This window comes from Diadema setosum, chromosome 17, assembly GCF_964275005.1.
Source record: "Diadema setosum chromosome 17, eeDiaSeto1, whole genome shotgun sequence".
Taxonomy (NCBI): domain Eukaryota; kingdom Metazoa; phylum Echinodermata; class Echinoidea; order Diadematoida; family Diadematidae; genus Diadema; species Diadema setosum.
The window spans coordinates 3690891-3715237 of NC_092701.1; the positions used below are offsets into that span (position 1 = coordinate 3690891).

The 24347-nt window shown below is 37.4% G+C and overlaps 2 protein-coding genes across 2 annotated transcripts in view; both read left to right on the forward strand.

The window, feature by feature from the left end:
• The first annotated feature begins 1558 nt into the window (after positions 1 to 1558).
• Positions 1559 to 24347, forward strand: part of LOC140241068 (uncharacterized) — a 107553-nt gene continuing 84764 nt past the window's right edge. The window contains exons 1-3 of the mRNA XM_072320837.1: positions 1559 to 1881; positions 2185 to 2525; positions 3771 to 4112. Of these exons, the coding sequence (XP_072176938.1) occupies positions 1559 to 1881; positions 2185 to 2525; positions 3771 to 4112 (1006 nt within the window). The remainder of the gene's footprint in view (positions 1882 to 2184; positions 2526 to 3770; positions 4113 to 24347) is intronic.
• The window catches only part of LOC140241069 (uncharacterized), a 30381-nt gene continuing 13709 nt past the window's right edge, over positions 7676 to 24347 (forward strand). Inside the window, exons 1-2 of the mRNA XM_072320838.1 lie at positions 7676 to 8434; positions 20477 to 20638. Coding sequence (XP_072176939.1) covers positions 7676 to 8434; positions 20477 to 20638 — 921 coding nt within the window. The remainder of the gene's footprint in view (positions 8435 to 20476; positions 20639 to 24347) is intronic.

The following is a 24347-nucleotide window of genomic DNA, read 5'->3' on the forward strand; positions in this document are numbered from 1 at the left end:
TGAGGTGCATAAAAAAGAGGGAAAATAACCAAAATACGTTGGTCTGCATTCTGTATGGTACAGGAGAAGAGTAATTTGAATATTGCATGAAGTCCATTTTTATAGGGACGCATTGCGAAAATGAGCATTTGAAAAGGTGCATATCGCTTATGAGTACACACCCTTTTAGAAAGCTTCAACATGAATAGCCATATTGCATAAAATGTCATGATTTTCTACATCTTATGAACTCGGGTTTGTCTTTTAATTTGAACACTACATTTAGTATAGCATCCAACCATTCTGGGAAGCCGAAGCTCTCTCTCCCGTGTTTTAATAGCTTTTAGGGACCCATTCACTTCACTTTCGAAAAGCATAAGGCGCATCGCTTTAATTGGAATTAGTGAATTCCAAATGACGGGAACAAAACAGTGAATCTATTTTGAATCGATGTATGTTTTCCCTTTTCCTAAGGCGGCGGAATTTAGTTGTCTGACTTTGCATTTTTTTTTTTCAAACGAAATTAATTATTTCAGTAAGGACAACGTGAGGGAAGTTTCTCGGTAATACAATACATTAGGGAAGCAACATGCAAGACATCGCTGTACTGGTACTGGTATTCGTCCGCGGCGAATTTTTACCAAGAATAATAATTCATTTTCAGCGCCAGTAGCAGATGTTTTCTACAACAAAAATAACGAACAAAACAAGCACACACCCAACATCACAAAAACAGTATCAGGCGCATATACCTATATTTAAAAAGTTTTATCTTGTATATGAATTTGTGAAACAAATTGTTAAATTTATCATTCACACTCACTCATTGTGATATTTCATGAAACTATCGAAATTTGTTTTAGTAACATTAAGACTGGTTAGTGGGTAATTAGGAGACTTCTAAATGTGATTGCGGGTAATAACACCGTTTTTATAAGCCGCGTGTACTTTTCACTGGAAAAGATTTAAGATGATCAGTTGCATTTTATATTCTATACACAATATATATATATATATATATATATATATATATATATATATATATATATATATATATGTTGTGACCACCCTTGGTAAAAACAGGGGTAACTTTTAAGTCTCTTCACCCGTTTGCAGCTATCAGCTGGCTGTTGAACGTTTATATCATGACCTGTGAAAGTAGACAAGAGGAGAGAGAAAAGGTTTAAGATTAGCAGTCGATATCCTGTTCCTTATTACGGGGATGAAGCAGAATCTCCGCGTCAAGTGATTGCAATTACCTGCCATCGCCATTTCGCTCAGATTACAAGCTATTATACTGGCAACGGCAGAACTTTGGAGGAACTTACATTAATGGAGCGTTCATGTAAGACGTTGCTCATCGGTGTTCATAAATAACCCTTAAATGAAAAATTGTTCGTCATTTATGCAAATATTATACATGTAGCCTATTTATGATGTTATGAAATCTTATGATATATAATATTTTTTAATCAAATCTATCCGCTTCTCAAAGCGGCTTTATCGCACTTTGACGTCCATGTATCATGCCTTCAAAGAGTACTTTTTGTGTAATTTAGGTGTTAGCATAATATGTGTAATGACCTTGTGCTTCCTAGACACGGCCCCCTACGTTCACGGGCGGGAAGGGGAAGATATTCGACTACCATGTGAAATCCAGGATGAGCCTCTCTCTGTGGTCTGGGTTAAGGAGGACATCACAGATCAGCAAGAGTGGAAGACAAAGGCTACATTCTTCGATAGAAAGGCTCAGAGGAAGGATGACCGGTTCCACATCGACAAGAACTTTAGCCTTGTCATCACTGACTTGAAGGTGGCAGATACGGGTCTCTACCATTGTGATGTTACGCTGAGGAACTTTGAGAGTTTCTCGAATTCTACTCTCATGATGATAAGCTGTAAGCAAGCTTTTTTTTTATCATGCGACCGACGATAATGATATCGAAATGAAAAAGAAATGCAAGGTTGACGCCCTATAGTAGGTAAACGATTTACTAAAAGTGAGGAAAGACTGGCCTTTTAATAAACCATGCGACAAAGCTTTTCATATCAGATTCAGGATTGCTCATCTTTTATAAAGATATTCTTATATTCACCATTATGTGATTCTATTTGAATCTTTCATTCCGTACTTTTCCAGCATATTTGTGTATGATATACGTATTTATTCATCTGTTTATTGTCATTTATTTACGACAACACGAGTCTTCTTTACTCACATTTTAATCGTCCAGCCTCAGTGATAGGCACTGAGCCCAACGTTCGGGGATGGAAAGGGGAGGACATCCGACTGAGATGTGACATCCAGGAGGAGCCTCTCGCTGTGTTCTGGTCCAAGGAGAGTGACTCAGATCAGCAGCCGCCGACGGTCAAGGCTGCTTTCTTTGGTGGAAACTTTGAGAGCAGGGAGGAACGGTTCGACATCGACAAAAACTTCAGCCTCGTCATTACCACCTTAGAGGTTGCTGATGAGGGTCTTTATCATTGCGACGTGGTGCTGACGAATCGCGATGACTTTACGAATTCCACTTTCTTGATGGTTGATTGTAAGAAATGTATTGTTATTATAACACTCTTTGCAGAGGCGTGGATTTTTCAAAGAAAGGAGTTGAATGAAAGTTTCGAGCCAGAAATGAGAACCGTCATCCAATATAGTTGCCGATAAAATTGCAACAAAGATACCTCCCCCCCCCCCCCCCAAATCCATCTCACTCTTGCCTATCTGTACAACCATGACAATCACTTATGAGAATTCCGGTTAAACATATGAGACTTGAAATGATTTAAGTGTAAAACAATGATGCACGATTTACTGTGGTTCTCTAATCGTAATCAAAGTTGCTAAATTCGCTCTTATGGCATATTAAGATGCAAGGGAGCAGGTCAGAGAAAGAAGTAATTGGTGAGTAAATTTCATGAACCAATAATGGAACTTTCGTCTCATGCGAAGTAGGTGATGTTCTTTTTGGAAAACGCAAATGTGTTTTATGTTTACTGTCTTGTTTTTCTGTCCTCTCCACCAACGAAGGAGGGCATGAATGACTGATGCAGTCCTCAAAACAGAAACGAAATTCAGTACGCAAAAAATGATTCGAAACACATTGTTTTCTTATTCAAATTCATGAAATTCTTCCGTCGAGATGTTTTCATTGCAACTGATTGACAAATTGCCCCACATCGACGTAAATAAGCACTGAATTGATCAGTGTTTTAGTAGTAGCCATGATAAAAAATCATGGGCGTACATACTGGAGCAGGATTCGAACCTACGACCTCCTGATCACCGGACAGGCGTCATCTCCACTACTCTCGACGGAAGAATTTCATGAATTTGAATAACAAAGCAGTACCCGCTGCATGCTATAAGGATTAGAACCAACACTTGCTGTCGGGCGAAAGCTCGGTGGTCGATTTTTCATGAAATGAACTTCTTAATTCCTCTTGTAATTGTATGCCCTTTATTCTTTCACATTTCTAATCAAGATCTTAACCCCCATCTCAACGAAAACTGCACCACCCTTTTAACCTCAATACCATTCTCGCCTTTTGTAAGACTTGTAATTAAGTGCAGCAGAATATGATTATGAAGAGGAGACTGAAGGCAATTAAAGCTGGGCAGCTATGGCGATCGCTATACACTGTGCACATTGTTATATGTAAGCGTAGGTCTGTCATGCATATGCTTCATTTTTTTCTACGTTTGTTACATTTTGTATCTTCAATATTTGTTCTAGATTCCCACGTAAGATGACAAAATCATGCCGTTTTAATACTATTCATTCTTTTAAAAGCGATGGCCTCAAAACATGTTATCGAGGAATGCGTCGCTGAGAGCCAATCCAATAAAAGCCGGTGCACATACCAAACTTCCTCCAACACTCCTTCCGTTAACCTAACGTGTGTCGTCAGTGAATTCAAGCCTAACATTTCAATGTTATGGTCTAAGGAGACGGGGGAGATACTTAACTCGACAGTTGCGCACCAGACGACACTATCTGACGACACATACGAGAGGTTCGAGGCTATCACTGTGTTTGTGCATGACGGAACAGAAGAAACCTTTATATGCGTGGCTACCGGTGATCCTCTTCATGGAATTTCGACAGCTGAAGTCACCGTTCTGTCTCCATCAGGTTGGGTGAAAAGTTACCGATAGTTTGTGTTTCGTCATGAAATCATGATCATGAATATAGAGTTTGGTATTGATGAACAGTCATAGCATAAAATGACTTTAAAAGTACTCAAAATCTCTTGTAACAAACATTTGCATTATAAATTGTTTTTGGGAAGATCAATCTGATTGCATAATTTTGAGCAAACATTTGTTTAGGCCATCAATCATGGAAGTATCTTTTTTTTTTCAATATTGCAGACAAATACATAGAAATTGCTTTCACAAAGTTAGATAAAGAATGAGCTCACTCCTTTTTATAGTGATTTTTCTGAATAAAATGCCAAAATACGTATGACGGTTGGATCTGTACAATCAAGTACTTCTTTGGCAATATAAAAGACGTGAAATTTTAATGCCTTCAAATTCTAGTAATGGAAGAAAGGTGTTTCAAATAACATGTATACCTATTTCGAATTTCAGAAAAACATGGCAATATGGGTCTCGTCATTGGTCTAGCCATCGGTGTGCCTGTCGCTCTAGCCATCCTGTTTCTCCTTGTTGGAATCTTTCTGCAAAAATATCATCCTGAATACCTACCACGGAAAGGTGTGGAAATTGACAGACTTGGTAACCAATTTGACAAAATCAAAGTGAATAACACGTGATCTGCGTTAGGTTAAAGGGATGGTGTAGTATTGGTGGAGATGGAAATTGGAGTTTTAACTTTTTTTGCGAGGTACCCGCCCCCCTCCAAAAAAAAAAACCAAAAAAAAAAAACCAACAAAAAACACTAATGAAATTGATAACATAATACAGAGCACACCATTCTAAGAGGAACTGAAAGTTTATTAGAACAAGATAAGTTTTGGAATAACTGAGACGTCGAAAAACAAAGTACAACAAAGTACAACAAAGCGATCCTAATAAAAGGTTGGTCCACACTTTAGTTAGGCTTGCTCTGTTTGGGATATTCAGCCTTTTAAAAACCAGTTTTCATCAAATAAACGTTGAATCCCCCATAGAATTACATGCTTGTTCATATTTCTTTAAAGGTTTCTCATTATCTCATAAAATCTAAAAATAAATTATCTCATCTTCCTTTTGATATTGATAATCGCTCCTTTCCAGTACAAATAACGCTAGTCAATCAGTTCTGTATCATACACGTGTAGCATAATAGTAATGAAATAAATTTATAACTATAATTAGAAAACAAATTAAACAGAAATATACTGTAACTGTTCATGTTACGCTAACATTACGGTGGTGAATTTTGAAACGCTCGACAGACACTATCAAGTAAGTGACTACAACAATCGACTTGAATATTGTGATTTTGATTGAACGAAGGCATATAATTATTATCACACATATCGTCTGCCTCATCAGTGGAAGATCAAGGAAGGGGGGGGGGGGGCGTCCCCTTTGTAATTATATATAAATAAATATATATTTGTTTTTATCAAAGTGTACACCAGAGAGTTGAGCTCAAGCCGTTTTTGTTTGCTTGTCAGCGGATGAAATGGCACCTTGCTTTGCTCCCCCTCCCCCATACGGAATTTCTGGATTCCCCCCTGCCCATTCACATTGGGTTTTGATTTGTTGTTGATGCTCTCGTCGGTTTTTTTTTTGTGTGTGTGTGTGTGTGTGTGTGTGTGTGTTATTTCTCACAGGATGCAGCTGGAATTGCTGTAGGGGACAAGCCAGAACACAGCGATCAGACGTGGAAGGATTGATGATGGGTATGAGATACCTCAACACGCTTGTTCTTATTTTGTGATCTAATTTTTGGTTGAAATCAAAATCAAAAAAGAGAGAAGGGAGGAATTTGGCCTTAGAATTTCCGGTAACAACCACAATAAATTGCTATTCTTTTATTTGTTTATTCCATAATCATCTACAGAGTGTATAAAAAAAGTCAATCATTGAATGCACGAATCGACAACAATTGTACTACTTCTGCTTGTGTGTGTGTGTTTCTGTTTGTTTGATTTTTGGAAAGGGTGGTAGTGTATTCCATTTTATTCGATTCATTTTATCAAGCAAACAACATTAGATCGTCCTGAACTCAGTATACCTGGAGGAGGCCTTCTTATGCTTGAGTTCTACAGTTTATATCTAAAGGCTCTTTTCCTCCAAAGTATGGCAAATTATGTTCTGAAGCTTCTTGTGAAGCTGCATTACGATCTAGATGTATATTTCACAGTTCAAACCCACTTGAAAAGTGACAAAGTATCCCCAGTGCCACACAAAAGTGGTTACAATGAATCCTACTAATTATCACAGTCTGTAGGGACTTCATAATCTGGGAAAGAGTGGGTTGAAAATAACATTTTTTAAATATCCTCTCTGTTCTTTTGTGTCTTATAAAGTCATCAACGTTTTGTATGAAAATATCGGTATAACATATTTTCTTGGATTAAGTTTGACTTTGAAAAATGACCAGAAACTTGTCAACAACATATATATATTTTTTTTTCTAAGTGTCATAAAAAACAAAACATTCGTTTTCGTTATTTTCTTTTGATAAAAAGAATAGTGACTGTGCCTTCCAGTCAAATCAACTTTTGTGGTTTCGCAAAACGGTAACTGGTCTGAGATATTTGCAGAACATGTGATTTACAAATCAGTTACGCTTTATCAACATTTTTTTTTTTCGGTATTTCATATAAAGTCACGAAATTATTTTGTTTTTGGTCGTTATAAGTAATTGAGAGCATAGGGTGGATGAACCTTAACTAACTTACATGGTTGACTGCCTTACCTTTGTCTGTCCTTTCTGTTTGCGTTCAAGGATCAGTAAACCCGGCTATGACAAAGAAACAAGTGAAACGATGCAAAGAAGATCTGAAGGCGTATTACCGTAAGACGCGACGCAAGGTCACTGTTGATCCCCTTAACTTTATGGAACGTGTAAACTTGGATGATATCTATACCAATCTGAGTCTGATCGACTTAAGCAGTAATCAGAAAAGGACATTATCATACAAGGACCTTTTGACCAATGAGGGAAATGCAAATCTTTCAAAGCGCCTTCTAATTAAAGGCGACGGAGGTGCTGGCAAAACAACACTTTGTGCCAAGATTGCCTGGGACTGGTGCCAGGGAAAAATACTCAAGGATCTTGATATGGTGATTCTAGTTCCTCTTCGAGATGTTGTTGATGTCAACAAAAGTATTGGTAGTATTGTGGAAAGATATCTCTCTGATTCAAATGAAACAACACCAAACCTGATAGACGACTACATTTCAAAAAATCTACATAACGTTCTCCTGTTGTTTGATGGGTTTGACGAATTCAGCGGGAACCTAGAACACGGAAGCAGCAGTGACGTAATTCGCATTCTTGTATCGGAACAATATAAGTCTTGCAAAGTCATTGTGACCTCAAGGCCATGGCGTATACATGAATTCACACTGACCAAGTGTCTTGCTGATGATTACACCTTTATCAAAGTCGAAGGATTTAAGAAAGATAACTTATCGACATACATCAGGAAATACTTCTATAGTAGGAAGAAAGGAGCTGTTGCTGAAAACTTGATCAGCTTTATTGAGGAAAATGATGTCATCCGGTCAAACATGGCCCCGTTTCCAATTTACTGCGCAATGCTTTGCCTTATGTGGGAGGAACTCAGTGAAGAGAGGCGACGAGAAATGATGAAAATGCAAACTTTCTCGGAGATTTTTGGAGCAATGATTTCTTTTCTGAAAGACCACTACGCATCAAAATCGTGTGAAAGTTTGCAGAAACAGGACATATCTGAAAAAGTAAAGGAAGCTAGTAAGGCAATTCAAGACGTAAGTGAGATAGCACTAAACGGTTTATTGGACAGACATTTTTCATTTCCTGAAGAACAATTCAGAGAGTGTGGGGATGCCATGCAAACGTGCGTCATGGTCGGAGTTTTGACAACAGAAAAAAAAGTCATCGGTAGGGAGCGTCGGCAACATGCCAACACTTCATCTTTTGTTGAGTCAACTGTTTCGTTTCCACACAAATTGTTCCAGGAATATACTGCAGGGGTATATATAACAAATCTATTCTCCAAGGATCGTCCGAAGTATGACCATCTGAAGTACAAACTTCTTCCTCGATCTCAGGAGTTCCGTTACCTACTCTACTTCGCCTCAGCGTTAAAACAGGAACTTGGCCTTGATATCATTCATGGTTTGATAGAGGAAGGTAACCAGGATTTATGCATTGACGTTGCATTCGAATGTCATACTGAGGAGGCAACCAGTGCAGTGGAAAAACTATGGAAAGAATACAAATTATCGCCAAACTCGTCAGAGCATACGAACTTAGGAGTTGTGTTCATGATGCACTGGGACAAAGTGGTGAGTGATACAACTTGTTCCAATAGCGACAAATAGTTTAAGATGGTAATGCAAGGTTTTGTCTTGCTTTTTTTTTACATGTGAAAATGTTTACATTTCAAGAGGAGATAAGGAAAGAGTATGCTTTACACTCGACTAAAATCAGATCGATCCCCGGTATTCGTCAATAGTCATTCAAATTCGTTCATGTCTAACATCTCCGTTCCTTCTGTCACTCAAAGTCGTCAATGAGCAAGCATATTTGAAATAATTGCAATCAACTTCAAGAACATGGGGTTATCGGTTAGAGGGTCATGGTGAGCGGAATTTTAACTTTCTTGATGTTATGCTCATTTGGCAAGTGAAATGAAACATTCTTTTTTTCTACTACAATTTCTGGGAAATGTGAGAAATGTAAGCTCTTTTTTGGAAGTGGTGCTTCTTCTAACGGGGAGGGGTTCACCGTTATCGACCATTAATATTCTTAAAGTTCATTGAACAATAGATCTGTATGATATGTTTTTCGTCATCAGAAACAGGTTAATGGAATGCCTGTTGCTAGGTCCCTTTATGTACACTTGATATGAACTTGATTACATTAGTACAGCTTAATATTGCACAAACGCTTACGTCTTCATCGTGCCGTATTTTGTATTAATTCCATTATATTCTACAAGGTCGACACTGGCAGGCAAGGCAGTGTATACTGGCCTGACCCAGGGTGCCCCCTTCTCATGGTCATTGGTAAAGCTTGCACGTTTCCGATTTTCGGGAAAGTTGTATATTTTGGGTTCTCAGTTCTCGGGAAAAATCCCAGAAAATTTCTTGAACTAGGGGGTCTTTTACTCTCTTTTTTCCTGCAATAATTCTTAGACGGAGTAGTTTCCGAATCATTCCCAAACAATTCTGAAATAGGGTACAACAACAACAACAACAAAAAAAGAGACTAGTTTCAATAAAAAAAAAAATAAAAACTCTGAAATTAGGGCGCATATACTTTGCTGCAGGACATTTCGCAACACGTGATAGTGCACGATGCACGTCATCCTGCTTGTGTTATCCTTACGCCTATGGATACTTGCACTAAGAGACGACACGAGCGCTAGTTTGGGTGGTTGAAACCTTCCTTTTTGGTGTATGTACTGTACACAATGCACAACATGAGTTGCAAGTAATATGGGGCTCCAAAAAAAGGAGCACCCCCTTTTTTTTTTTTGAATGCCGTAAATGTCGATGTTGCGCGAACTTTGACGGGGATCCAGAATAGTGGCACGTTCAGGTCAGTAGTTTGCCAGAACCTCATTTTTTTTTATTTAAATGAAACACAGTCCTACACGTACAACGACAAGTAAGTTGAAATAAGCAACTACTGGATGACTGTAAATCACAGAAACCAGTAAACCCCAGCTCAAACCACCACACATCTCCAGAGACTCCAGTAATTAAAAAAAAAATACAAGAACATTTGCCTCTTGACTCCCAAAATTTGCTCGTTAAATTCACCTTGTTAGCAGGCATATGTGTTACCTGTAAGCCCAAGGTTTTTTTGTTTTTTTTTTTTTTGCTTATGAGGAAGACTTGTTTATGTCATTACATGCCCCCACTAATTTTGCCATTCCAACGTATACTACCATGCTCTCGTTAGCTTTACGCAGATCTGCACGGATATCACATTTAGCCCACCACTTACTTGTCAAATGTGCATGCATGCTTCCATCCGTGCGTCAACTAACACGGTAGTTCTCAAAATGAATTACAATGCATGGAAAACTGAAGTTTTGAAAAGAAGCCTAATTAGTATGAGGATTCACTTTTATGTTGGACAATTCACTGCCCGTCCCCATATATAACTCATGTTTTGGTGGGTACAGCAATAATTAACGCGTTCTTCTGTAGTTTACTGTATGTGATCAATTTATAAACTGCATACGTGGTAGGTGCGACTCACACCTCTATGACCAATGTTATTTTGAAAAAGAAATAGTAATAAAGTATAAAAAATATTTGATATTCTTTCTTTTATTTCTTTGCAGATTACTCTTTGCAGATGACTCAAATTTGTTTTTTTTTTTATTTCGCACAATAATCCTCTTAACCTTGTAAATACAATAAGCATAATAAATGCAATTAATTCAGAGTAAGAAAATGTCGCCTAGTGGATAAAAGCAAGAAAGCTATCTCTTGATCTTCAAATAACAAAATACATGCTTTTTAGCAATTCTACTGAGGCATTCTTGCTGACGTTGTTTCAGATGGTACTCCACTCGAAAATGTTTTCTATGTAAAATTTCAATTCAATTCAATTCAATTTATTCGGCACAAAATAAATCAAAAGTACATTATGTACACAGTAAAAACAAAAACAATGTGTAGAAACATACATGCACATATTTGGAAATTAATGCCGGGACCCTTTTGAAGCATCTGGTGCTTGTTGTTGGGGCCCAAAACAAAATTATACAAAATACAGTTGCTAAATAGCATATTGTGCAAAAATGAAAATGAAAAAAAAAAAATATATATATGCAAAAAAAAAATACTTATCAGCCCTATACTATGCACACACACGCACACACACACACACACACACACCACATTCTTATCACTCGCACCCATGCAGCGCACACCCAACACACTCATTCAGTAGCAATGTCAGGATCAAAGAAGTGAACAGTTGAAGACATTTGGTAGCAAGCAGTCTATTCAGACATGGATAACAGTTTCTTAAAAGTATGTTGTTTGAATAATGTTCTGAAGCGAGAAAGTGTAGTGCTGGATTTGAGATCTGGATTGATTGAATTCCATTCATTTACACCTGTAAAACGAATTGAATGGGTTCTAACTGTTAAACGGGCTAATAGCATTCTCAGGTTATATCTTTCCCGAGTAGAATAATCATGAAAACACAAATTAGATTCCAAATTTCTTGGAATTACAGTTGATAATAAGCTTTCATAGAAATTCCATATTGACGGTATATTATGTAAAAGTATTTCAGGTAATACTTGTCTGATTAATAAACTTAAATTTTATTTTCCTTTATCGTCCCTGATTACATTATATTCATCTTTAATACTTCCATATTTGAATTACGACATTCTCGCCTGGGGAAATTCATATAAAACACGTCTAGATCAATTACCTTTATTACAAAAGAAATCACACCGTATCATAAATTATGTGACCGTGCACCACAAATCGAAGAAAAAGTCGCACACATTGATTTTGTGTGGAGACTGAAAATAGGTGAAATGAGTCAACCTAACCCATCTTGACTTTTTCATATTTTCTGAAGGAGTAAGTCTTCTTCTACATCATGTTACAATTTGGGATTATAAAATGTGTGTTTTTCAGCAGTTTATCTTGAACTTGTTTGGTAGAATAGTGTGATTAGGTATGTGTCCCCTTTTAATTTCTTAAAAACCTTGAACACACTCTTCACTTTAAACTCAAATAAGTTTTGAAAGGATGATGTTACTGCTTTGAAATTTGGCATTAATTATGAACAGAAAGTGTTGATACAGCACACCTAATTTCACTTTTATTTGATAATCCCTTCATTCTTTTTTTACTCTGGTGACTAACATCCTGTTTTTTTTGTTTAATTTTACATCATGGAATCCAGCTTGCTTGCGTCCACAATGACACGTGCTGTACAAATGTTGTAGTTCTTTTTTTTTCTTTTTCCTTTCCATTTCCCTTCCCAATTATTTTGAGTTCATGTCAGTTGACATCGATTCGTTTTATTTTGTTTTGTATTGCTGCTTTGTGTATTTTCTGAGGATCCCATATCGTACAAGCTTTGGATGTTAGTGGGATCCTCTATTATCATCCCCTTCTTATAATAGTTAATTTGTATCATACGCTCTATCTATATGTAAGCAAAGACATAATTGCGGTTTTTTTATGCCTCCGCCACGAAGTGTCGCCGGAGGCATTATGTTTTCGGGTTGTCCGTCCGTCCGTCCGTCCGTCCTTCCGTCCGTCCGTCCGTCCTTCCGTCCGTCCGTCCGTCCGTCCGTAATCAATTTTGTGGACAGCGTATCTAAAAAACTGTGAGAGGTATCCTAATGAAACTTGGCATGTATATGTATGAGTGGGTGAAGTTGTGCCTATCAACTTTTGGGTGCACACGCTCGAGGTCAAAGGTCAAAAGGTCAAGGTCAAATGCTCAGAATTATACTATTTCCCCTATATCTCTGCAATGCCTGGAGGTATTTTCTTGAAACTTGGTGTATACATGAACTATCAAATAAAGATTCCCCAGAGAGAGTTTTGGGTCATGAGGTCAAAGGTCAAGGGTCAAAGGTCAAGTGAAAATGTTAAAATTTCACTTTTTTCTCCATATCTCACAGATATTTCAAGGTATCTTCATGGAACTTAGTATATATGCATGCACTGACTGGCAGTGATCAATTTAGGGGTCATGGGTCAAAGGTCATGGGTCAAAGGTCAAGGTCCACTCATCAAAATGCCATTATTTCCCTCTTATCTATGCAATGCCAGCAGGATTTTTTCTTGAAACTTAGTGTATGCATTTATTACCCAATACAGATTCTCTGGGAAGTTTCTTGTCAAAAGTCAAAGGCCAAAAGGTCAAAGGTCAAGTGAAAGTGTTAAATTTCACTTCTGCTTTAAACTTATAAAAGGGTCAAAAGTTGGGTACAAATCCCCAGATACCTGCACTCTTATTAGACAGTATAGCCATTAATCCAAATAAACCTAGTTCAAGGAAAGCGAACATTCAATGCATGTGTGACAAACCTGTCATTTTAATATTTTGCCAGTTATGTGAAACTGTCATCACACATTGTCAAGACATTGTGCTTTAGACCTATTTGGAAAACCATGCATTATGGCGGAGGCATACCAGTCGCCATAGCGACATTTCTAGTTTTTTCATCTGCTACTCATTTTCATAATGTACTTTGTTAAATCACATTCTGCAATTATTACAAATATCCTGTACATATGCATTGTATATTATTTCATTGTTTTTTTGATGGAAGTTAAAATGAATTTTAATCTTGAATCTTGAATCTTGAACGGCCAGTTTAACTGTTCCCAGTGGTTTCTCTATTATTTAGAAAAAAAATGTTTCCGAAAAAGACATATATTTTTAAATCGTTCTTTTAAATGGGCTTAGTTTCAGGTGTGATTTCGAGGTAAATATCATACTAGTCGTGCTATTCTGTAATATATAAAAAGGGTCACCACCTCATTAGATTTTTTTTTTTTCACATACAATTGCTATATTTCTGGATGTCTCCAAGGCCTTTATCACGATTAATCACGAAATCTTACTCGTAAAAGTCACAGCTATAAAGGTTTCCGTGGGAAGGCCTTGAAGTAATTCAGAAGTTCTGAAAGTCAATTGAAGGTGTTCAACGCAATAATTGAGTATATGAATATAAGAACGACCCAAGTCCAATTTTTGGCCAAATTCAGTTTGACATAGGAAATTGTCGCTTATGCATGGACTCATCTTGTGTGTAAATGATAAATCCTAATTACCCCCGGAAGTGCCTGAAATGAATGAGTTAAATCTTATATTAATGTAAGAATGAAGGACTTGGGTCATTCTTACATTCATATAATAGCGCCCTCTCTCATCCTTCTCCCATCTCTATAGCAGAATATCATGTATATGAATCAAAGATTGACCCAAGTCCATATGAATCAAAGAACGACCCAAGTCCACCACACAAAATGGCCTCTCCACAATTAATGTAAATGTTAATTGTCATAATAATATATGTTCTAATTTGTATTTACAATGTTGCCTTCCCATCACAGTTAAATAGAATATTATTGGACAAATAAAAAAAATATGAAGTTTTTTTTTAGTTTACTCGAAATGATCTTCCATGGACTTGGGTCATTCTTATATTCATATACTCAATTGATATATGTGACCGTGCACCGTCCTCAAAACGAACATAAAGTCGCACACACTGATTTTGAGTGAGGACTGACAATAAGTGAAATGGGTCAACCTAGCCGAACTTGACTTTTTCATATTTTCTGAAAGAGCGGGTCTTCTTTTACATTATGCTAAAATTTGGTATCATAAAACGGGCGGGAAAGTGTGGTTTTTTTAGCAGTTTATCTCGAACATTTTTGGTAGTATAGTGTGATTAGGTGTGTCTTTAGAATCCCTTTTTCATTTCTGAAAAACCTTGTCCACACTCTTCACTTTCAACTCTAACAACTTTTGAAAGAATAGTGATACTGCTTTGAAAGTTGGCATTAATTATGGACAGAATGTGGACATGAGGCATGCTTTATTTCATTTTAATCTAAATATCCCTTCATTGTTGTTACTCTGGTGGTTTACGTCCTGTTTTTGTCCCATTCATCGCACAGCCAGCACGGTTTGGTAAAGATTAAGCGCTTGAATAGACATTGTACTTCAGAGCCTCTTTTCTCCGTTCACACTTTTCCCTGAGTTTGTGCTTTCTTTCCAATATTTAGATAGGTTAGGAGAGTCCATTTGATTTGAGTTATACATCATTTTAAAGCTTAAAGTCTGCTCTTTCAGAATATGGTCTTAACTAAAAATTCATGTCTGGCGACTTTTTGTTTGTTTTGAGGTGCAGGGTCACATATGATCAATTAAGTATTTCTACCATTGAAATAAGACAAAAAACACAGAATGTTACATGCAATGCATAAAATTGCTCATGGAGTTTACCCCTAGAGTCTGTGTGAATTGTTTTCATTTAAATATACAATTTTTTTTTCAGAAGCAATATGTTAAAATTTGAGTTATGTAGATTTTCAACTAATTTTAAAAGTTTACAATACAGGGGATGTAAAGTGTGGAATGATCTCCAAGATGATATCAAGATTATGACGTTTTACGTTTCATTTGAAACATCAGCAGTTGTACTTTGATATCTATTTCATTGCATATCATGCTAAATATGATATACAATGAAATAGATATCAAACTACAACTGCTGATGTTATATTATAATAATAATGTAATATTACTACATCATATCAATTATCATAACGTTTCATTTTATGTTACGCGATGACTAATGACATTTGGTTTTTTTTGTCAATCTCTTGTCAACGTCTGTATTTTTCATGTGCTGATTATTTGAAGATATACTTTTCTCTTTCTTTGTGCTTTTTCTCTCTTTTTTGTTCTATTTCAATCATTGTTATATGCTGTTACTGAATCTCTGTCTTCATTCTCATTCTGTTATACTGTATACATGCACGAACTTGCAGAATAACAGCCGATGGCTGAGCAAGTTTCCTTTTTATCAACCTGTTGAAATAAAATGAAAATGAAAATGAAATGAAGTTACCTAACCGACAAGCAAAAATTTTCTAGGTGCACGTCACGAGACTGACACCCACAAGTCATACCAACCACGAGTCATACAGCTCACAAGTCATACAGCCCATGAGTTGTGTGTACACCTCACGAGTCATACAGCCCATCAGTTCGACACTAAGCCAGCAAGGCCCACGAGACTGACGCATTACGCGCCGTGTTGTATCTGTGGAACTCGTGGGCTGTTTTCACAATAGTGTCGGTCTCATGGGCTTTATTTTCCTATTGTCGAACTCATGGACTCTATGACTCGTGAGCGGTATGACTCATGGACCTATTTTTAATGTCGAACTCGTGAGCTGTATGACTCGTGGGTGTCGGTCTACTGGGATGACCCCGTTTTTTCTCTGTCGACAAGGATGCATGCCTCGAGATCGACATCCACGAGTCATACAACTCACTAGGTCATACAGCCCGCTAGTTATACAGCCCACGAGTTCAACACCTAGTATTAACATGAAGCCCACAAGTTCCACATCAAATAAAATAAGCCCACGAGTTGTAAAGCCCATGAGTTCGATCGACACTACGCTTAAAAGGCTCACGGAACCAACACTACGTAAATAAAGCTTACGAGACCGACGCAAGAAAAAAGAGGCTAAAGAGACCAACACTAGACAAAGAAGGCCAACGAGGCCGACAGGGTGAGCAGCGCCACTAATAGACCAATTAATTGTATAGCGCGTTCCATAATAATGGCGTAAGGAAGATATGAAATGGAAAAAAAAAGTTGCCAGGGTGTTACCCCCTCAGTTGCCCTAGCTCACCCCCTTGAACTGTTCAATATCTTTGATTGTGTTTGCTTGTGTGAGTGTTCATTAAAAGAATAAACACAATTTAGTACAAGTCTGCATAAGATCTTCCCGCATTAACGTAGAAAATGCACAAGCACCCTCATTTCCCACTCAACAAAACAGAAATCGACTACACCTACTTAAAAGAAATAAAATGTGGACATTCAGATCAACAACCTAGGAAAACACCCATCTTTGAAATGAAGTTCACAAGAAAATAATTCAGAAAATGGTCAATGTGCCAGTGCACGCCTGCTTTACATGGAGGGGGAGTAGTCATATAGCTGTTGAAATAGTATAAATTCACAGAAAATAATGAAATCGTCTATAACAACAAGATAGGATTTGGAAAAAGAAGATGCATCAACGAAAGCAGGTATTTTTAATGAAAAATGTACCGTTTTGAGTAGAATAATTTTACCAACAGAAGCCACAAGGTGAATTGCTGCGATATGAAGCGTTTTCATCCGTTGAATCTCACACATTGTAGTTACAGAGAAAATTGCAAATTGATCTGTAGGCGGGCGGGTATAGGCAGACGGATAACATATCTATATAAAGGCATACTTGGGCCAAACTAGTCAGATATATCAATGATTTTCATACATCTTCTGCTACGCTCTTTTTTATCCTATTTGGCGAAGACTCCAATCTTTTTTTTTTTTTTTTGTTATTCCAGGAGACCCCGACATTCTTTAACAAACTATCAAAGGAGAGGTGACGAATGGATACTGGCAAATTATCCCTCAATTTGAAAAAAAAAAAAGTTTATGCCTTTTAGTTATTCACTTGAAACGCTTCCCGGCAATATTAAATTAGATGGCATCCCTTCGGAGAGGTTTAGTCCACTGAATTCTTTGGTGATTATGTTGACAGTATATTTATCTTGAAAATATGTTAATTATTGTTGTATGATGGTATCCTCGAATATTATTATAATCTATAAGTTGAGGTTTTTCTTCCCCATTCATACTTTACTTAATTTATATCGCAGTCTTAAATTTCCTCGTCTGAACGAGATTCCTTTATAAACTATTAAAGGAGAGTTGACAAACGGAAACGAGCAAATTATTTCTCAATTTGCAATAGATTAAATTTATGTCTTTTAGTAATTTACATGAAACGCTTCCAGGCAATGTTATGTTAGATGGCACCCCCTAGAAGTAGTCCAATCCATTGAATTCTTTTGTGTCAATGTTGACAGTCAGTTATCTAGAAATGATCATGTGAATTATTGTTGTAGGATAATATCCTTCAATATTGGTATATCAATAAGTTGAAGTATTTTTTTCCCTACTCATACTTTACTCATTTTTTTTTTCACACTCATAAATTTCCTTATCTTGCTAGGGGAAATACTCATCAACATTTGATTGAAAAATCGTATTTGAAATATAAAAAAAAATAGGTTTTGAGAATTACATATCACTTCCAACCATGTGTCCACATCGGCGATTTTTTTTTTCTCGAATGGTTATATTTTGAAAGTTAAAGGTTTATATTTATATCCAAAACGACAGTTTATGTTTCAATTTAGAAATAAAACGCTTATATATTTGATGATGTGTTTTTCTTGAAAATGTCAATTATCATAATGTTTCCAAGAATTAACTCTTAATGTGCCATGGTGGAAACCCCCTGTGTGCCACGTTATTCTGAGACAGGAACGTAGTCATGCTTTGAGAAAGAATTCTATTTTTCCAATTTGTATAACTTCTACAAATTTCTGTTAAGATGGGCATAATAGTAGGCAAAGTTAAAGAGGAATGCCAAGCTTTGTTTCGATATGAATTGTATGACGACCCTATTTTCAATTTTTCTTTTAATGACCAGGTGCTACATTACTATAAAGCATGACTTTTGCACATTAAACATTGACAGAAACTTAGAATGTACGAGCAAATCTAGTTGGGAACATCGCTTGATAGTCGATCACCACATAAAATGCAAGCCGTACATGAGAGGAACAAAAGCACGAGAAACGCTTTCATTGTGCCGCGGGATTAGCAGTAATTAGCGGTTTATCGATCGGTCTTGGCGGCTTTGTTTGTTGAGCAGAATATGCGAAGTTGGCACGCCGTCGACTGAGTCGGAGGTGCGAACGTGGCACATAAAGAGTTAAGGAAATTCAATTAATTTAATTTACCTTTTATTATTCTGGTGAGTTAGCACAATCGGTAGTGCGTCTGCCTTACGATCCTAAGCACCCGGGTTCGAACCCGAGTCTGAACTTATCAATGCTGTGTGTAATCATACCGTCCCCTCCAGCAAGAGACAAAACACTCTGTCCCTCGGATAGGACATAAAATGGAGGTCCCGTGTATGAGAGAGTCACAACTCATACACGTAAAAGATCCGCTTCATACATTCATCGCAAAGAGCAGGGTGTTTAACTCTTTATGTGCCACGTTCGCACGTCCGACTCAGTCGACGGCGTGCCAACTTCGCATATTCTGCTCAACAAACAAAGCCGCCAAAACCGATCGATAAATCACTAATCACCGCTAATCCCGCGGCACAATGAAAGCATCTCTCGTGCTTTTGTTCCTCTCATTATACGGCTTGCATTCTATGTGGTAATTGACTATCAAGCGGCGTTCCCAACTAGATTTTTGTCACAGTTTTATGTGCAAAAGTCATACCTTTGCAGTAATGAAGCAACTGGTCATTCAAAAGAAAAATTCAAAATAGATTCGTCATACAATCTATCTCGAAACAAAGCTTGGCATTCCTCTTTAATTTGCCTACTAGTATGCCCCTCTTAACAGAAATTTGTAGGAGTTATACAAATTGGAAAAACATAATTGTTTCTCAGAGCATGACTACCTTCCTGTCTCAGAATAACGTGGCACACAGGGGGTTTCCACCATGGCACATAAAGAGTTAATCCTGTGAAGTGGTCCCACCTCACATCCAACTGGAACCCATAGAAAACCAGCTTAGCGTAGCTGAATATGGGCTATCCAGTCATCTTCTCTATTTTAATTTATACAGGACAAAGCTTTCTACCAAACTTGGTGATTTAAAAATCGTACCAAGCCTTGATATATTCAAGAGAATATTAAGGACAGTTTTGTTTGGTTCTTAGATAACACTTGAAGATAGGCCTACAAAGATTTCATCTCATTTGCATAATTAATTTGATGTTTATTACATAGTGTCTGGTGATAGCCCTGCTTGCACTGAGGACCACTGCTACCCATTAGTAGTCTTTCCTTCCTTCCTTCATCGTTTTCCCGTCCCTTCTTCCTCTAACCTCCCTTCTCATTTTCTTTTGTTGCTTGTCCTTTCTCCTTGTTGACAGTGAGCGTTTTGAGCCTGTGTAGTGCTTTTGCCCTCTTTTCTGCATTACAAGTTCTATTTTTGAGTGACCCATATTTTTACAAACTTGTCTTTCCCATGAGCCTCTCTTTGCTAATGACACAATCATTTGGCACATTGATTCCATATATTTTGTAATACATTGAAGTTTTTTATCTCCTTGAACTTATATCAACAAAAATGTGCCTTTGGAAGTACAATCTAATTTGAATCAAATTAAATTGAATAGATAAAATCTGCCCCCAAACAACACAAATAAATACGCACAAATTAGCAAATAGGCGTGACTGCTATGTATCGAGTGCAGCATCATTTTAAAAAAGATCGTATTCTGATGACAAAACAATGTATTTCAAACATTTTCAAAGTGACATTCATCCGTGTATTTTGCAGACCGTTCGCAAGTTAATGAAGCTATTTCTAATATTAGCTAGCGACTCTTGTGAAGTGTGAATATCGAATTTTTTTCAGTGTGTTACGTATTCCATTTAGTTATTTATTGCTTCAACTCCAAAGCAACTGCGTATCATCTTTTGCAAAAAGGTTTGGTGTATAATCAATTTTTATTTTGCAACAACTTCTATTTATTCCCATCAGCAATCACTGTCCATTCAAGATATGACCTGTGGAAGAACTACGTCGCGTGAATTGGCGGAGAGTTTCTGTTCAAGCCGTGTGTTGCAGCACCTCACGATAATCCACTCACAATTTCACATGGATTTCTTCAAAATCCTCGGCGCAAGTGGTTCAAATTGCAAGGTAAGACCTTTATGCAATAGCTTCATTTGTAAAGGTATTCTATGCAGCTCAAGTGTTATATGATATTTGTAAATAGTAATTCTAGGGTCTTGTTATTGAACAGGATTCCATAGGTGATTAAGATAACTCAAACGTGTTACTATATGAGTCCCTGCATCACAAAAGGAACAAAAAAAAAAATATCAGATATATATTTCTAGTTAAGGGCAGCTCCTTAACATGCTGAAAGAGCAGTCTCTAAGCGTTATAATGATGTATAACTCAATTCAGATTGACTCACATAACACATCTGAATATTTTGAAGAAAGCACCACTCTGTAAAGTGTGAACCGAGAAAGTAGGCTTTGCCTAGTACCTCCTTGGAAGGACAGGGTCTATTCAAGTGCGTAATCTTTTTATACCGAACAGTGGTGGCTGTGCGATGAAGGGATGAAAAAAAAAAAACAGATCGTAAACCACCGGAGCAACAACAATGGGAAGATAATCGGATTAAGCTGAAGTTGAGTACGATCTATAAACACATTCTACCCATGATGGCAACTTTCAGTACCAACTCAATACCATCATCCTTCAAAAGTCATTAGAGCTGAAAGTGAAGAGTTAGCAAAGGATTTTCAAGAAATGAAAAGGGACCTCTAAATCATAACTGATTTCAGGGTAAACTCTATAAAAAAAAGATAATGTAGACAAACCGCTGGAAATCCCTTTCCCGTTCATTCTGTGAGAAGGGCAGGGGCGTCGATTCGTTTCACGATTGGGGAAGGAGACTAGGAGTTGGAATAACTGTGCGAGGAGCGGAGCAACCAAGTGTGGGGGTGGGGGTCTGGAAGAGGAGGATCCCCCTCTCACACAAGGAAGATTTGAGACCTGAACTGGTGCACCTCTTTGGCGAATTGTTGGTTTTTTTGTTGTTGAAAAGAGTCAGAAAATAGAGATTCAGAGACAATAATTGAAAGACGAAACTGTGGTTCGTGTCCAGCGACATCCCATGTGTAGGCCTACTTATTGATGCATGGAAGTTGTCAGGTGGAAAGGAAGGGTGTGGGAGGGGGTAGCCACCTTCTCCACAAATACTATTTTGCATTTTTAGGATTAACATAAAACAATCAGATGTACACTGTTGTGAATATTTGGAAGAAAAATCACCAGAGTGTGAAGAGTCGAAATCAAAGGATAAGAACCCAGTGGGGGAAGGTAAATTGAAAGAGGATGGGGAACTTTGGAATTTATTAGAGTTAAAGTCACAGATATGGTACACAGTTTTTGATGGATTACGTCGGCATGTGTGGATGGTATAGAGGAGGAGATTCAAGAACACAAAGAATAAGACAATAATGTAATGGCTATTATTAAGGTCATCATCATAAATGATAAATATGATTTCTGAGTGCTGAAGAATAACAATTAAAGGTGGATGATGTAAGCTCAAACAGAGCCGCTGTATGTTGAAGATCCCGACAACAGTAAATCATTCCATTCCAGACAATTCAAAGCAAAGAATGGTTTGCATGGGAAACGTTAGAGATTCAATACACAGGTACGTGTATGCATCACGATCACCAATGAACTCGCTGAAATGACGAAAAAGATTAGGAATTCCTTTATAATGAAATTGCAACTTTAATCGACTATCTAATATGGGAGCCTTAGAGAAGTTGATCGGTTTGGAGGGAGACTGGAAGAGTTCATTTTGCTGTAGGGTAGTTTTCCCGCTACCACGTAAAATGGGTGCACATCACGAGACCGATACTCAAGAGTCAAACAGCCCACAAGTCATACAGCCCACTAGTTATACAGCCCACGAGTTGGGCACTAAGCAAAAATTCCCACGATTTCGACATCAAGTAAAAAAAAAAAATACCCACGAGTTGCACAGCCCATGAGTTCGACACTACGCACAAAAATGTCACGATCCGACACTACGCAAACAAATTCAGCAAGCCCGACACTACTCTTAAAAGGCTCAGGAGACCGACACTAGGCAAAGAAGGCCCAAGTCTACCTTTAGACCAAGTAATTGTGTAGGTTGTGCAGATAATGGAAAAGGAAGACATGAGAGATGGAAAAGGAGAGTTGCTAGGATATTACCCCGTCAGTTGCCCTCCCTCACCCCTGAACTATTCAGGATCTTTAATTGCATTTGCGTGTGTACTTGTGAAAAATAAACAAATTTCAGATATTAAAAGGGTGCATGAGATCCTTCTTCATTAATCTCAAAAATGTCAAAGCAGCCTTGTTTTCATTTACACAAAACATTAAACGGTATACACCTATACTTAGAAAAAAGAAATAAAAAAGGAGTGGACATTTAGATCAACCAACTAGAAAAAATATCCAGCTGTAAAATACATTGACAGGAAAATATTCCACAAAATGGTCAATGTTGCAGCACAAACTCGCTTTACATCGCATTTTGTTTGAATTCATTATGAATTTTTGGGAGGGGGCTGCAAAAAACTACACTTGTTTTGCACCAAATGTTGCACCAGATCGCTGGTTTTCAGGTCTTAAAATGCAAAAATCATCTTCGTTTGGGAAGAGAAATGCCCCTTATGTACACCCTCGTGTGGACGTGTTTTTTTTTCTTTTTGATTGTTTAGCAGACAGCGTTCATAATATTCAGTGTAAGAATTAATACAAGAAGTTTATTCAAATTTCACCATTTTATAGGTAAATAGTATAATAATGATGTACATCAAAATGTACTGCTACCTTAGTGGGACTCTTTCAAGTTGATAAAATACGCAAAAACCTGCATCAAAATGCACCATTTACATCAGCAAAATGCAAAAGTTTTCACTGTGAGAAGGAAACACCCCCTCCCACACCCTAAACCCTCGTTCGCTCCGCTTGCTTGGCTCTGTCGCGTTCATGACAGCACTGTGAGAAAATTTCTAATACAAGAAGTTTATGTCTAAATGATACCATTCTATAAGCAAATTGTTCTTCTACATCAAAAATACTGCTACCATAGACAAGGGGGACTGTCTCAAGTCGATAAAACAAGCAAAAACTTGTATCATATTGCACCATTTCCTGCTCGGTCGCGTTCATGACATCTCAGTGTAAGAATTAATACTAAGAATCTTATTCAAATGATACCATTCTATAAGCAAATTGTTTATTAACAATTTACATCCAAATGTACTGCTACCTTAAACAAGTGGGACTGCTACACAAGTCAATAAAACACGCAAAAGCCTGCATCAAATTGCAACATTTACAACATCAAATGAAAAAGAAAAAAAACCTCCCACACCCTCTCCCTCGCTCACTCCGCTCGCTCTTGCTTGGTTGCGTTCATGGTTTTCTGTGTAAATATCTAAACATGAAGTTTATTTGGACAATACTATTTCATAGGCAAATTGTTCAATAATAATCGACATCAAGATATATACCTTAAACAAGTGGGACTATTTCAAGTCGATAAAACGGGTGCTGTTCGTTATTCCGAAGGTTCGATATTCCGAAGGTTCGTTATTCCGAAGGTTCGTTAATGCGAAACAAGCAAATTCCCTATACCTAATCCGAACATTTTGGCGTTATTCTGAAGGTTCGTTATTCAGAAGATTTGTTCATCCGAAAAACGAACCTTCGGAACAAGGAATCTTCGGACTGAAGGGCCTTCGGAATAACGAACCTTCGAAATAACAAGCTGTAACCAATAAAACAAGCAAAAAACATGCATCAAATGGCACCATTTACAACA